At 40.9% G+C, this 15,244-nt stretch overlaps 1 protein-coding gene across 3 annotated transcripts in view; it reads left to right on the forward strand.

The window, feature by feature from the left end:
• Nucleotides 1–15,244, forward strand: part of Pdlim3 (PDZ and LIM domain 3) — a 31,495-nt gene that overhangs the window by 14,881 nt on the left and 1,370 nt on the right. Inside the window, exons 4-7 of one of the 3 annotated variants that reach the window (XM_021170250.2) lie at nt 5,779–5,846; nt 10,455–10,718; nt 12,051–12,181; nt 14,625–14,736. In XM_021170250.2, the coding sequence (XP_021025909.1) occupies nt 5,779–5,846; nt 10,455–10,718; nt 12,051–12,181; nt 14,625–14,736 (575 nt within the window). Of the gene's footprint in view, nt 1–5,227; nt 5,416–5,778; nt 5,847–10,454; nt 10,719–12,050; nt 12,182–14,624; nt 14,737–15,244 lie in introns of all 3 variants that reach the window. The other 2 variants (XM_021170251.1, XM_029480940.1) reach the window with 2 other exon arrangements.

Genomic DNA, 15,244 nt, shown 5'->3' on the forward strand with positions numbered 1-15,244 from the left:
TGAAGCCTGAGGTTCTAGCTGCATCACTGTTGTGTAAACACAGTGCTTTGCAGTACTGCACAAGCCTGTTTACTTCCCATCCACATCGGTTGGCCATTTAGAGGCAGCCCACATAAAAAGCAGCCCCCTGTGGCCCTTCTGCACACATCTGTTGACTGTCCAAACCTGGAGTCTCTAGAATGCAATGGATAAAATTCCCACTTTTGTCCACACACAGCACACATCGGACACTGCATTACATGCGCCCTCTTGTGAATTACACTCCTATCCTTAATGTCTCCTTGTTTTTCATACTCTCACTCACCAACTTGAGAGGTAAGATCTGATATAACTAAACAGATTCAAATTGATGGGCCAAACCCATGGTGAGACTTAATCCCAGTCTCTGCTCATACCCTGTAAGAACTGGTTAAATTGAGGTGTACTTAAGCCACGCTGGGAGTCTGTGTTTAGCTGCCTTCTCTCCAGAATTTTCCAGGAATGACAATTCCTGAGCTGAAGTGAGAAAAGAGATCTCTTCTGCAAATCTGTTTGCATTAATTTATGGCTGTCACTCTTGTAAGAACTAACTTTTAAGGCATAATTCTAATTTTAAATATTCTGACCTCTTCTTAATCATGTTATTAACCCAGATATCCTGAACTTAAGGGTTAGAAACTACCAATTTTTATTTTTTTTATACAATTCTACAAGTAAGGAAAAGGAAATGAATTTCTTTTAAAAAGAAAGAAAGAAAGAAAAGAAAAAAAGAAAGAAAAAGGTGACGATTAGGTTAACAACCACAGCAGGCATTTAGATGGAGCCTTTAAAAATTCCATTCATTTGAGTCATGCCTAGTTCTTACTGGCTCCCTCTCCAAGAAGCCAGCGTCTACTGGCTCAGAGATAACAATTTCAGCTCTCCTAATCATCAAAGGATTTCCCGGCCTGCCGCTTTTTGGCGAGATTTGGACATGACTGGCTCATATGGCTCAGGCATTTGGTCCACAGAACAGCTGAATGCCAGTGTAGCTCTGCCATCTGAGTGTCCTGGACACCATGCAGACAGATTTTCTTCTAAGAGGTTATACATTTGGGGCCTTTGTATTTGGAGAAAAAAACAAAAACAAAACCAAACAAACCCTAAGTTTTAAGTAATGCCCTGCTTTACAAAAAGACTTGCTTTTCCCCTTTGATGAGAACTATGTAAACAGAGCGAGCTTCTGAAGGGCAGAGGTGTGTCAGCTGGGGAAATGAAGGCCACCAGCCACCATTTAAATGTGGTTATGGGTGAATGGAAAATGTCCACAAACAGTAGAATATTTGAGTTCCTGTTTCTCAACCCAAGTCAAATTGTTGGAGTAAGTATTGTGACCTTTGGCAACTGGATACAATATTCTTTCTTATTTTAAACCCACTATCTGCTCACTGAAAGAGAACAACTATGTCCCATTACCTAAGACCAAGAGCAAGTAATTGTATGTCAATATATAGAGATAGAGATAGATAGAAAGATAGATAGATAGATAGATATAATGGTGTGTGTGTGTGTGTGTAGTGTTTTTCCCTGTAAGTTCAGACTTTGAGGACTCTTTTCTCACACAATTATAATAATTGATATAAAGTCATAATGATTAGACTTTTTTTCATCTTTCCATTCTATCGTGAAATAGAGAAGTTTTGCTTTTACAGACTCAGATTTGAGTCGTAGGCTCCTAAAGGACCCGAGGAGGTGTTCAGATCAGTTTCCAGCAACTAAATACGTGCATTCCCCTAGAGCCTGGTGGTCTGGGAACAGGCTTATGCACTTCTAAGCAAGGCATCCCTCTAGACAAGTGTGTGGTTAGTCCTTCTTCAAAGCTTTGTTTCTCAAGCAAGCTGTTACTTTTATTCCTGCTTAACAGCAGCCACATAACTCAAAGGAATGATGTACTTTGCATAGCAAGAAAGATGCTCTGTAGAAACAAATTTTAAAAATGACTCTTTCTAAGTAGGAAGAGCATTATGCCTGTGTCTTTGTACAGAGCTGTGTCTTCCTATTACACGAGCAGCCACAGTTTGTTTCCATAGAGTTCACTTCAAGCTCCAATGTTTTGGTAACAAGACATTTGCTATACAAAGCAAAACTTTCATTGATATTTCTCCCAACGTTCCTCTATGGGGAGCGGAAACACTTGGAGCCCCAAATGATGGTTTTAAGAATGGCCTTTTCTCCACTGGAAGGGTGAGCATGAACGAATAGCCTCCTATGTTTCAAGCCTGGTGCTGCAGATTCATTGCCTCGCTTTGACTTGATCAAATGTCTGCTCGCTTCACGCCCTTGGTTTCTTGCACCCCTGTGGTTTTCCCATGAAAGCTTTAGAAAATGACAGGTAAGTTAGAGAAGTGAAGTATCCAAGTCAGGCACACTGCTTCAGAGAAAGAAGGTAACAGCCTGGACACTTTGTCTATGAACAGCATCATCAAATAAGAAGTTTAAGGGATGGCCCACTGTTCCATTCTTAGTGGCTTTTCACCAAGCGCATAGCTTGTGCCATGGCTGCTCTAACATTTCGCTCCTTCAAAATCTTATTCCTGAATACAAGCCTCTAACATTTAAAACCCGTATTTTAAAACCAAGAGTTAATCTGAATGACTATTTTTCAGAAAGGATTATTTGATGGCTTTCTCTGGGTAGAACAAACCAGGAACTGGACAACATAGAAACTGCTATAAAAAAAAAATTGTGTTGCATGTGCTTTTCCAAGAAAAGAGGAAGAAGAAGGAATTAGAGTGGACTAGCAGGCATCTAATTGGCTTTGTCTTTTGATGCTGTTTGGCCATCAACAATGATGTAAGACTTGGACAGAATGCTGCCTCTCTGCGCCATCGTTAAATTTCTTGTTTAACTTTGGTGTATACACTTCATTGTGCTTTGTGGAATAACTCTAGAAGCCCATAAATGAATGTTTTGCAAAGCCTAAACAAAAAAGTGTTTTAAGCCTGTCTTAGAAAGACTTCCTTTTATGGTGTGAGTAGAAAATAAAGTCATTTTTCTTTTAACCAATTCCATTTCTAATGAGAAAGAGAGGGAAGGGAGAAGGAGAGAGGAAGAACACAAAACTGAAAATCATAAAGAAAAGGCTTGGAGCTGGTTAACTTATGCACTGTCATTTGAAAGTCCTACTGGGAATCATGAATGCACAAATGCCTTCAGAGGAGCCGATCCTTTTGCAGGACAATCACCTTTGGTGTTTATTCATTATCTGAAAGTGTATGAAACAAAAACTAGAGGCAGATATTTTTCCCTAATCAAGCCATCATAGTGTGTTAATTAATTATGTAAACGTAGTACTATTTACCAAGATTTAAAGTCATTTCAGACTTTGTTCTATAAAACCAACTAGGTTCTACAAAGCTTGAACAGTTTGTCTTATCCTGACTGATTCACTCTATAATTAGCACAGAATATTTATAATCCATCAAAGTGGAATTGGGCAATTAGCCTCCATCTTCTTTCATATCAAAAGGAGTTACGAAGGTTCAAAACCACAAATGCCACCATTACTTACAATTATTCCCAGCACACTCTTCAAGTCATGACAATGGCTAGTCAAAACGGTCATCGCAAAATACAGCCTATCCAAATTTATTAGGAAGTCAGCTAATACCCCAGGCTGTATAACTGTGTAAATGTTTGCACACATATTTTTACATGGTATGAGACTCAATGCTGGGACATTTCTAAAACTATATTTGGTGGCTTCAATACCCTTGGTACTTAGTGTCAGCAAGAATAATGTCATTCAGCCAAGGCCTCAGCATCGATCAATTCTTGTAGAGGGAAAAAAATTAGATGAACAAGGTATTAATTAGTCAGTCTAATGACCCTATACAGTCATGGGCAATATTGTATGCAAAACCTTTTGAGAACCAGGGGACTGTTAACACATGTGTCCCAGGTTGAGGAGACAAACCCTGTTCTTCATGTCAGGGCAGAGTCTCTGGCATGACATCGGGAGCAGATGGAGAAATGAAGCCGTGCTCCACTTGCACTGGTGTCACTCCTTTTAACAAGGTCAGTCAGCCTATATGGGGAAACATTTCAAACAACTAGGCATTATTTCAAATCTGTGCACAACACTGGGTGCACATTCACAAAAGAGATGAACATTATAAAGATCGATCTAGCTATGCCTGCCAAATAGAAACATTTGTACACAGAACAGTCTCCTGTGCATGTTAACATCCCTGCTAGTTTCCTCTGGGGCTTCTAAGACAAAAACTAACAGCTTTGAAACTTATCCATGTATTCAAAACTAAAAAACATGGTTCCTACACTTAGCTGGGTCCTTCAGGTATGTTTCAAACTCAATGCTTGAGACTCTGCTGTGTGATCCTGTTCCTTAGGCAACAGAGAAAAAAAATCTATTTTTAATTTTAACACACACACACACAAACATCCTTAGATTCATTTGTTTTCCAAGAAAGAGATAGCCATGAAGAATTCTTTAAGTACATGTGCCACATTATCTCAATAAAGAAAAGGGAATTCTGTGTGTGGTGTTCCTGCCTTCAAAAGCCTTTCTGGTCTCCTTACTTTTTGAAAGTACAGCCATACTTAAATTAACAACTTGGGTTTTGTCATATGAGGTATTTTTAAAAGACAAAATAATTTTTGCCTAGATCAGTTTAAATGATACACTATAGTAATTCACAAATGCTCATTCACCTACTGATTTTACCCTCTCGCTTCTTAAAAATGGAGGGAAATTCATTAAGATATGGTGGCAGCAAGCTTGCCTGGCCTGGGCTGGACCCTGGGTTCATTCATAAGTATCAGAAAAGCAAAAAGGTATTTATAGAGAAGAAAGCACACGTAGCTGCAGCTAGAGAGAATATTAAGTCCAGTAATTTATTCTAAACAAACAAAAAAACAAACAAAAACCCTCACTTCTAATACATGGTTTGGGGGACCTCATAAAAGAAGCAGATGAAGCCAGAAAAGGAGACGGCCAGACACTGTTTGAATTTTGAGGTATCAAATGAGTTGCCGTCTATGGCGTCTAACATTTGATAGATGAACGTAGCATGTGTAACTTTCAGGGACAGGATAGGCGGACCCTAAATTCCTCCCCTTAACCTTTTTTGCTAATCCTGTAGCAGATAACGATGCCTTAATTAACAACAGCGTTGCTGACAGTTTTGTTCATTAACAGCTTTATTGTGCGCTCTCTGTGGCTCTTGTGTATTTTGTCTGCCATGTACAGGAATTCAAACCCATTGGTACCGCGCACAACAGAAGGGCCCAGCCTTTCGTAGCAGCAGCAAACATTGATGACAAAAGACAGGTAGTGAGCGCTTCCTATAACTCACCAATTGGGCTCTATTCAACTAGCAATATCCAAGACGCGCTCCACGGACAGCTACGGGGTCTCATCCCCGGCTCACCGCAAACGTAAGTACTCACGTTCAGTTCTGGCCGGCGTTCTTCATGCTGCGGTTTCTTTTCCAAGGTCCAGCTCCTGTCATTTTTCTCCTTTATTTTCTTGAAGGTACTGTCAAACTTTCGTTTTTAAAGAGAAACATGTCAAACTTGGCTCTTGTTACTCCGAAGCCCTGTCAGCCAGTTTCCAAATGTTTAGCGGCTGTGTGGATTTTAAAATAGAAAAAGCATCTCTGGTCTCATCCTCCTCCTTTGTCGTGTTAATATTTGGTGGTAAATTACTCCCTCTGCACAGTCCTCGCGCTTTTACCCTTTTACCCTCAGAAGACTGAGCCTCCGCTGAGAGAATTTTCTTTAACCCTTTGTTTTTTACAGGATGTGAACTACTTTGAACACAAGCACAATATTCGGCCCAAACCTTTCATAATTCCAGGCCGAACCAGGTCATAAATTCTGAGATTGTGAAATTTGAAGTGCATGTTGCTTTCGTGAGTTCTTACTAATCACCAGGGAAAGTAACTTCTAGGTGTCTGGAGTGACTTTTTAATTGTGAAGCTTATTTCAAAAGCAAAACGAAACAGCTCACTTGAGCAGCAAAACTGTAGCCAAATAGCATCCATTACTGAGGGCTAATATTGACTAGATGACAGGGCTATGAAATTGTATGGGCTCACCATGTGTATTTATAACTAGTGCCCCAGAAGCCCTGGAGATTCCATCCACACAGAGACCTTTGAGTCAGTCAGATGTAACCTGCCCCAGATCCAGAAAGCCCAGTCTACAGGGGCAAAAACTGGAAACCAGCTCCAGGTAGTAGCAAGAGGAAGCCAGGATTGCTTTATGTGTTTGACAGACTCTGGCCATCCCCCTCAATGCCTGCTTCTCTTTGGACCTTTAAACCCTCCAACCCTTTTATAAGAATAACTGTTCATACATCTGCATGCCTACAAAGAAGCAAAGGCTCCTTAAGAAAGAGACTTTTCTATCTGGTGAAGATTGAAATATCATGAAGGAGGGAAGTCAGTTATTGAGTTTTGCTGTCAGTCATGGGATACATTGTATAAACCACAATAACAATAACAAGCAGGGTCTAAATTCTTACCTGTCAATCAGAGACTCGATTGTGGCTATGCAATCTTTCCTAGAATCTTGTCTAGAAATTGAAAGCAAATAGCAACTGAGGAAATTTCGTTCTGACCTTCAGTTAGTTATCCCCAGGAAGCTGTTTTTCAGACTAGGTTGATCCTGTCTGGAGAGTTACATGGCTTAATGGTTTGCACCATGTACCCCAAACTGGGAGCCCACAGGTGAGCTCATCCCATAGGCATGGTATATTTAAGCCTCCCATTGCTTTATGGGGAGGGGGTGATTAAGTGCTTCTACATGCCAGCTTATTGAAATGCTCTTCACCATTAAGTGCATATTAACTAGTACATTTCACAATTATGTGACTGAACCTGTAGGGACTTAACTCCCCCCGTGGCTAGTAAATCATTACTTAATATATGATTTTTAAGTGGAGACGCTGCAATAAGCTACAGGAAGGGCCAGAAGATTGTCTCCAAATAAACCAAACAATTTTCATAACATCAGACAGAAGAAGAAACATGAATGGGGGAGGGGGGAGGGGAGATGCTGTGATGTCAAATGTAGGGTCTGTGTCTGACCAGCTCCATGTTGGATCCCTAACACCAAGAGATGAGCCTGGACCATAATATGCAATGTGTATCACATGTGCACTTGGGTAGAGGAATAAGAGCCCAAGAGTCCCCAGTATTTCCTGAATGTGAGACAGAGGAGTTAGAAGCTGTTCTCCCTCTCCACCGTGCCGCTCCCCACCATCCTCTTTGACTCCTTGTTTCTGTTCCTTTTCTCCATCTTTTTTTTTCCCCAACACTACCCCCACACCACTCCACCTGCAGTCCCGGAACACACTGCACTAAGAGTTCAAAATACTATTTCACTATTGAATAATAAGCAGCTAAACATACTGAGTAAATATAGACCCAGGGACACATTTCATTGCACAAAAATTCAAAGGTCAGAGAGGCTTTCTTCTGTGTTGTCTTAACCTGAATGTGGCGATTTGCAGGTACCTCTTAATGCAGCAGGTTAACAGGAATCTTCTAAAAAATAGGTAAATAAATAAATAGCAGGTACCTGTGTTCAGATCCTAAAGACCAGTGGAAACGCCTCTCCATTCTGCCTTTCTTCCTCTGTCCCCTCATTATTTGATCTAGCCTGACAATTTTTTGCTCTCTCCCAGGCATTTTTCACCAAGATAGAATTTGGGGGCTATACCCTGACCTACTACTGCACTGTGAATGAACAGCTTGTTTAATCTGAAGTCAAACAAGTGTAGTGGGTTTATGTGTCAGTGCACCTGGTGTTTTAGTATTAGCTCTGGCTCGTTTGATTACGTCATCACAGTTGATACCATTGAAGCACCAGGGTTTTTATATGGAAATGTGCAACAATTTAAATTCAAAGTAATAATTCAAAATATAGACAAGATTTTTTTTAAATAAACCTGAATGTGAAAATGAAATGTTTCTGGGTAGTTTTAAACAAGTTACATCCAGAAATAGACCCTCCTCGCTGAAAGTCTGAACACAGTTCCAGGGAAGTTCGCTGTCTGTGGAAGAACCCACCTGGCTCTGAAGTAATTGAAGTCACCTTCCCCTTTACAGGTGATTTTGCCACATGACCAAGACAGCCTCAGGAGATCACATTAGCATCTGCATTCTGGGTCACTAAGAATAATAAGTTCCTGAACTCGGGACAATATTCCACTAGGTCTAGAGTCCCTGAGAACTGTCTTATTTAAGTCACCAACACAGGAACTCTTTCAATATTGTCTTGGATGTTTATAAAAGGCCACTCTTGCTGCTGTTACATCATTTCCTCTACTTAGTAGACACAGGGCCCCAAACTCAAATGATAAAGGAAGGAGGAATAGAGACATAATCTTTGGCAAATTAAAACCACATGCACATCCATATCTATATACAATCCCTAATAACAGACAAGGATTACTAATTACATATCAAAATAAAGCCTATCTCTGAATTCCCATTGATAATAGTTTATCCAGCATCTAGCATCCCACACGGGACATAGGAAGCCAGAGACGTTCTCAATCTTTCCTAAGTGGATCCATTATATTTGGCCCAAGTCCCTCAAGATTTAACCCACTGTCTCCAAGGCCCATTTTCCAAGTTCATGAACCTCATTCTGCTTCCATCAAATCATTTAATCCTGACCAAACTGCTCTACGAGAAGAACGTTTCTTCCTTTCTTTTAGCAGTTAAACTCAATTTGGGGAAATAGTGCCGAGCCTAAAAAAAGCCAAATGCTATTTTGGCCCATGACCTAACTTGTGTCCTGGTTGGATTTTAAACAGATTCTCAATAGGCAGGAGTTAAAGGGATGGTGTAAGAAGTTGGGTCAGGTGGTGGTGGCGCACGCCTTTAATCTGAGCACTTTGGAGGCAGAGGCCGGTGGATTTCTGAGTTCGAGGCCAGCCTGGTCTACAAAGTGAGTTCCAGGACAGCCAGAGCTATACAGAGAAACCCTGTCTCGAAAAAAAAAAAATTAACTAAATTATTGATGATATTGTCTAAACTAACCAGCTACGACATTGACTTTACAAGCCCACTGCTCAGCAACCTGTTGGGTGTTGGGTTTTGGTGTCTATGTGGGGATCTATGTTAAAAACAGTAGCCCTTTAAAGTAAATGCAGAGATGGGGCCCCATCAGTCATAGATGAGATTGTTGACCTTAAGGCAATCACATCACATATATGATGTACCTGTCTCAAGTTCACTGCAACAGTAACAAACAGGCAATCGATTACAACAGAGGTTTACCTTAATACCAGTACCTCTTTTTACTTTCTTCTAAATGGCTGTGCATTTTTGAAGACTCTCTTAATACATTCCAGTTTCTCCTAAAATGTATCTCTGTGTGGATTTACTGTCCCTAAGGATGTAGCTCAGTGATTGACTGACTATTTAGCATGCACGAGGCCCTAGGTTCAATTCCCAGTGCCAAATTAATTAATTAATTGATTGATTAGTTAATTAACAAAATGCATGTCAGTTGTGCCTGGTCTCCAATTCAGTTTCATAAAGAGTACAAAATCTCCCTAGTTCTCAACTAGGGTGACCAACCTCTGTAATATTACTAAAGTCCGTAAACCTTCTCCTTAAAGGGAAATACAAAATATGCATGGAAATATATGTGTGTGACCAAAATCTTGCATGAGGCATACGTGTACAAAGGAGACAAACATTAGCCTTGAGTAGCGTCCAAGTAATGGAAGGTGAACTATTTGCTCTGTAGTCATCAAGGGCAAGGTGATACACATTTATTGACCCGTTTCTAGCTCCTGTATTAAGTTACAGAACAGTTTTTAAAGTATGTTCTTAACAAAATAAGTGAACAAAAAAATACTATATTGAAATAGTAACAGTAAAATGTTGATAAAATAGCTCTAAAATATCTTTATTTAGCCTTATCCATAGGTAATGAATGACTTTGCAGTCAAAGCTTGACTTTATGACTGAGGCATGCTTATTTTGAAACATTTAGCCTAAGTTTTAACACTGCAAAGTGATACTATTCGGTAAATAGCAGTCATTAATACTTTAATTATAAAATTCAGAGTCATAAAGGGATATCCAGCTAATCTCCCTCTACCATTTACCTGTGATATCGTCAGAAACTAAATTATTTCGCCTACTTTTAAGGCAACGAGGACAGGCGTGTTATCTACCTGCTTTATAAAGTACAACTCGGGTACGTGTTAACCCTCAACTTGACAGAATCGAGCCAACAAATGCAGTATCGCCCGCAACTTTTAGATTTGTTCACGGTTTTTTTTGCATGTACCTTTTACAGCGTCCCTTTTCGAAACCCCTTCTAGCCGGTGTTTTAGATTGATGTGATGGCCTCTTCTGTCCCCACTTCCTTCTAACTTCTCTGTCCTCGTTTTTCTGTGTTCTTCCGGTTCCCTGCATCACCTTTGCGTAACGCGGTCATTAACTCAGTGGCTGCAGCACTCCTTCCGGTGTTGACTGTGGCAGTGGACGTAGCACCCCTTCTTCCGTCAGTACCGTTAGTACAATCTGCCCGGGTGACTTGAAAGTTGCTGCTAAGATGGCCCCTAACATTCCTTTGGAAATGGAACTTCCGGGCGTGAAGATCGTACATGCTCAGTTTAACACGCCTATGCAGTTGTACTCAGATGACAATATTATGGAAACACTTCAGGGTCAGGTTGCCACAGCTCTAGGGGAAACATCCTCCATGAGGTAATATGAGTCTTTTTGAACTGGGGGGGGGGGGGGCATACTGACTAAACATATGGCTGATGTCGACTTTAATGGTGTCTTTTAACATTGTCTTGGTGGAAGGAAGCCTATGCAAAAGCTTTAAAGGGGGAACATTTAAGCCTGGTTAAAATCAAATCACATAAAGACCAAATCTCCATTTAAAAGTTGCAGAGTTCTTTGTAAGTGCCAGGATTTAGTATTCTCAGAAGTGGCTTAAGATCTTACATTGGCTGTCTTATGTAGGTGACGAAACAGGAGGGGGCGTGTCCAAACACTATTATGAGATGATCCTTTCTGTTTTTCTAATGGGATCGTGCCGAGAGGAATTGTTTTCGCTGTTTTAAATGTTTGCATTGCTTTAAGTTTTTATAAGCAGATGTTTCCAGTTGTTAGTGAAGACATTCAACTCCTGTTAGTCCTTATTTTGACTAGTTTCTTCTTCATTGTTAATGTCTGTTCCAAGTACCTTTGTCATGGAGCTCCTCCTATTTAAAAGATTTATTATGAAATAAAATCCCATTGCTTCTGTTAATATTGCAAAATAACTTTTTATAAATTAGTGTGATACTTAAAATATTGTGTACAGTAGCTCAAGGTTGCCTCAGGGTTTCTACAGTGAGTTAATCACAAAGCTATTTTGCAAAGAAATATAATACAGGTGATTAAAATATGCACAAATTTCTAGGTAATAAAGTAAAATAACAAAGTAGTGCATGACAAGTAAAATTATATCTTTAATCATTTATTATTAATATACTTACTAAAAGCATAGTAGATAAAACTTAGTTTTATTATTATGAAAAAATAATAAATAATATTTTTTAAAGTTTCATTATTATCAATGTGACTCTTTCAAAAATTGCATAATCAGTTTAACAAACACATTGATGAGTTACTGCAGTATGTGGTTAGAAACACTGTCGGGTGAATTTCATCAACTTACAAGTTATGTAAACTTGGTTTCATATCAAAAATAGGAATATTTAAACTTCTATGAGTAAGAAAAATCAAAATGAGTCTCCTCCTATACTACTGTGTCCACTATCTTTTTTTCTGGGAGGGAAAGAAGGGGGGGCAGTTTTGTACATGTCTATAATTATACAGCCATCAATCAGACATAAATCTTGTCTTTGAAAATTGCCATGTCCTGGCAGGAGTCACCTAGGTGAATTCAAATGGTATTTCTTATCCAAGAGATTTACTTGAGAGTAAGCCCTGCTCAGCCCTTGCTGCAAACAGAGGAGGATATTTGTTGTCTTGTTGCCTCCTGGGGCTCCTGATGATGTGTCACCAGCTATATTTGTGTTTCAGTGAACCCACAGCTTCAGTGCCCCCTCAGTCGGATGTGTACCGCATGCTCCATGACAACCGGGATGAACCAGCAGCTCCTCGCCAGTCGGGCTCCTTCAGGGTGCTGCAGGATCTGGTGAACGACGGGCCTGGTGAGCGCCATCAGTGTCTACCGACATTTCTGTCATGGGCCCTTGGATGGATGGATGGGGGCGGGGAGGACTGAAATGAAGCCACTCATTTAAATAAAGAGCACCCAAACCCAAGTTCTATCCATAGTAGTCAGGGGCAGTGTAGTTGATTAATCAAAGAGTTCGTTCTCAACAGATGCTGTAAGATTTCTCGGCCTTCCCTCCCCACTCCTTAGAGTATAAGCAACCTTGGGGAGAAAGATAAAGCATGAAGTCAAACCTACCGTGCACCTCATTCTTTGCCGAAGCACCTTGCAGGTAGTTTTACCAAACTCTCACCATGACTCAGGAAGACAGAAACCTTTATTTGCCCCATTTGATGAATGAGAACAAGAGGCATAAGAAAAGTGGCGTTAGAGAAGGTCACACAGGTGGTACAAAGGAGAGCTGACCTCTCACCCACACCACTTCTGTTCTTCTCTGGCTCGTACTCCAGTTCATGCTTTTTGTTCCCGCAAAAGATACATACTGCCCTTTAAGAGTCACACAAGCCGGGCGGTGGTGGCGCACGCCTTTAATCCCAGCACTTGGGAGGCAGAGGCAGGCGGATTTCTGAGTTCGAGGCCAGCCTGGTCTACAANCAGCCTGGTCTACAAAGTGAGTTCCAGGACAGCCAGGGCTATACAGAGAAACCCTGTCTCGAAAAACCAAAAAAAAAAAAAAAAAAAAAAAGAGTCACACAAAAGGCAAAAGTGCCCCATTAAGATGGGTTGGTATAAAGTCTTGGATATAATAGCAAACTGCGTGCATTGCTTGTATGGATGTGAATGGCACAAACCACTCTGGAAAGCAGAGCCGCTGCCTCTTACAAAGTTCATTAAGAAATAACCCAGCTGTTCAGGACCCGCATGAAGGCCAAGCTGCACATCTGCTACGTATGAACGAGAAGGCCTAGGTCCAGCCTGTGCATGTTCTTTGGTTGGTGGTTCAGACTCTGAGAGCCCCAAGGGGCCAGGATAGTTGATCCTGTTGGCCTTCCTGTGGAGTTCTTATCCCTTTAGGGGGCTGAAATCCTTCCTCCTGTTCTTCCATAAGAGTCGCAAGCTCCATCCACTAGAATGGGGGCTATCCTAAAAGTTGTTGCCTGTATGTGGGATACATTCTACTAGCTGGACTGCCTTGCCTGGCCTCAGGGGAAGAGGAAGAACATAGCCCCTCAGAGATGTGAGGTGCCAGGGTGGGAGGAATATCCAGGTGGGCTCCCACCCACTCAGAAGAGAAGGGGAGGGGCGTGTAGGAAGGACTGTGGGAGGGGTTGACCAGGAGGGGGGCAGTAAGCAGGATATAAAGTGAATAAGTAAAAAATAAATAAATAAATAAATAAATCTAATAACCAGTGTTCTCCAGTAAACAAGGGAGATGTATTTAAGGTCCATCATCTCTGATGGAGGATTCTTTTTTAAAAAAAGGTAGGCATCTAATCTGGAAGGAAGGTGGGGCAGAAGTGACCCAGCAATTCTGTGCCTAGACAGACATCTCAAAGCAGAAAGGAAAACACACTTGTACAGTGGTATTCCCCTTATTAACAAGGACCAAATGGGTGGGAGCACTCAGATAGCCATTGAGACACCAGTGGATAAATAAAGTCTGATAGCCTACCTGGGAAAGAATGCTATCCACCTCTAAAAGGCATGAGGCTCTGAATGACACTAGAGTAGGGAGGAGCCTTGAAAGCCTTATGCTAGGTGACAGAAGAAGGACATGAAAGCCAAGGCTCTGTTTATCTGAGATCTCTAGGACAGACAACACAGTACACAAAAAGTGAAGAAGAGGTTTCCCGGGTCTGAAGAGAAAGGAAAGCACACTCCCCGTTTGGTGTTATTTGGTCCCCAGCTCCTGTCTGTGGATGCTAACAGTCTGCAGATACACAATGATCCTGAGTTTGCAGTGGCTGAGCTGCATCCTTAAGTCATTGGAATGGAAAACTTAAGATGTTTTATTTCCCCAAAGACATCAAATGAGATAGTCAGGTATGGTGGCACACGCCTCTAATCCCAGCACTGGAGAGGCAGAGGCAAGCGGAACTCTGAATTAGAGGCCAGGCTAGTCTACAAAAGAGTTCTAGGACAGCCAGAACTGCACAAAGAAACTCTGTCTCAGGGTGGGGGTAGGGGGGGAAAGACATCCAATGAAAATGCTCAATCCTTGTAGCATCTTGCCATGGTTTCCAACAGCGCATTTTGTAAGTGGTTTCGTTTTAAAGAGACCTATTTCAGAGCCACGTCTCTTTTACACCAGTGGGCCCTGCTCCCTTTGAAACCACAGCACAGATGCAACTGAAGAATTCCTTGGGCTAAAGTGCACACTTTAAAATAGATGTTAAAGTGTTCGCCTTAAAATAGTCTCCAAGTACAAACTGGAGCCAGCTGTTCCCCACCATAAATGGAAACACTTTGTTTTTCAGATGACCGTCCGGCTGGAACTCGAAGCGTGAGGGCTCCGGTTACGAAAGTCCACGGTGGGGCTGGCAGTGCCCAGAGGATGCCGCTCTGTGACAAGTGTGGGAGCGGTATTGTGTATGTCTCGCTTTTAAGTGACTCGGGAATTCACTCTGTGTCTTGCTGGCGGTTTTCCATCTCTTGTACTTTATATAGAAAAGGCAATTTTGGAAAAGTTAAATTTCTATTCATTAACTTAAAATAGAACATTTATAACACTTTAGCATATCTGGCCAATGTGCCTTAGTCATAGCCCCAAATTGTCATAGAACTTAAGTCAGCAGTCTGTATCTTCAGAAATGCTTATGTGAGATAAAAACAAACTAAAGCAAAACTGCCCAAACATGTATATGAAAACAATTTCTATGAATCATGTTTTCTATTTTAAAAAATAATTTCATTAATATATAATCTTTGGATACTTACTTTTCTATATAGAAGAGAAACAAATGCAGGGACCATTAGATTATGAATTAAAAAGCGTTTTGTGGCCAGCAGTTTTAATTATACATTATCAAGATGGAAATCTTTAAAATATAGTCAGCCTACATTATCAAGAAACTCTATGTATATATAAACAGCCACC

The sequence above is a fragment of the Mus caroli genome, chromosome 8 (assembly GCF_900094665.2).
Source record: "Mus caroli chromosome 8, CAROLI_EIJ_v1.1, whole genome shotgun sequence".
NCBI lineage: Eukaryota > Metazoa > Chordata > Mammalia > Rodentia > Muridae > Mus > Mus caroli.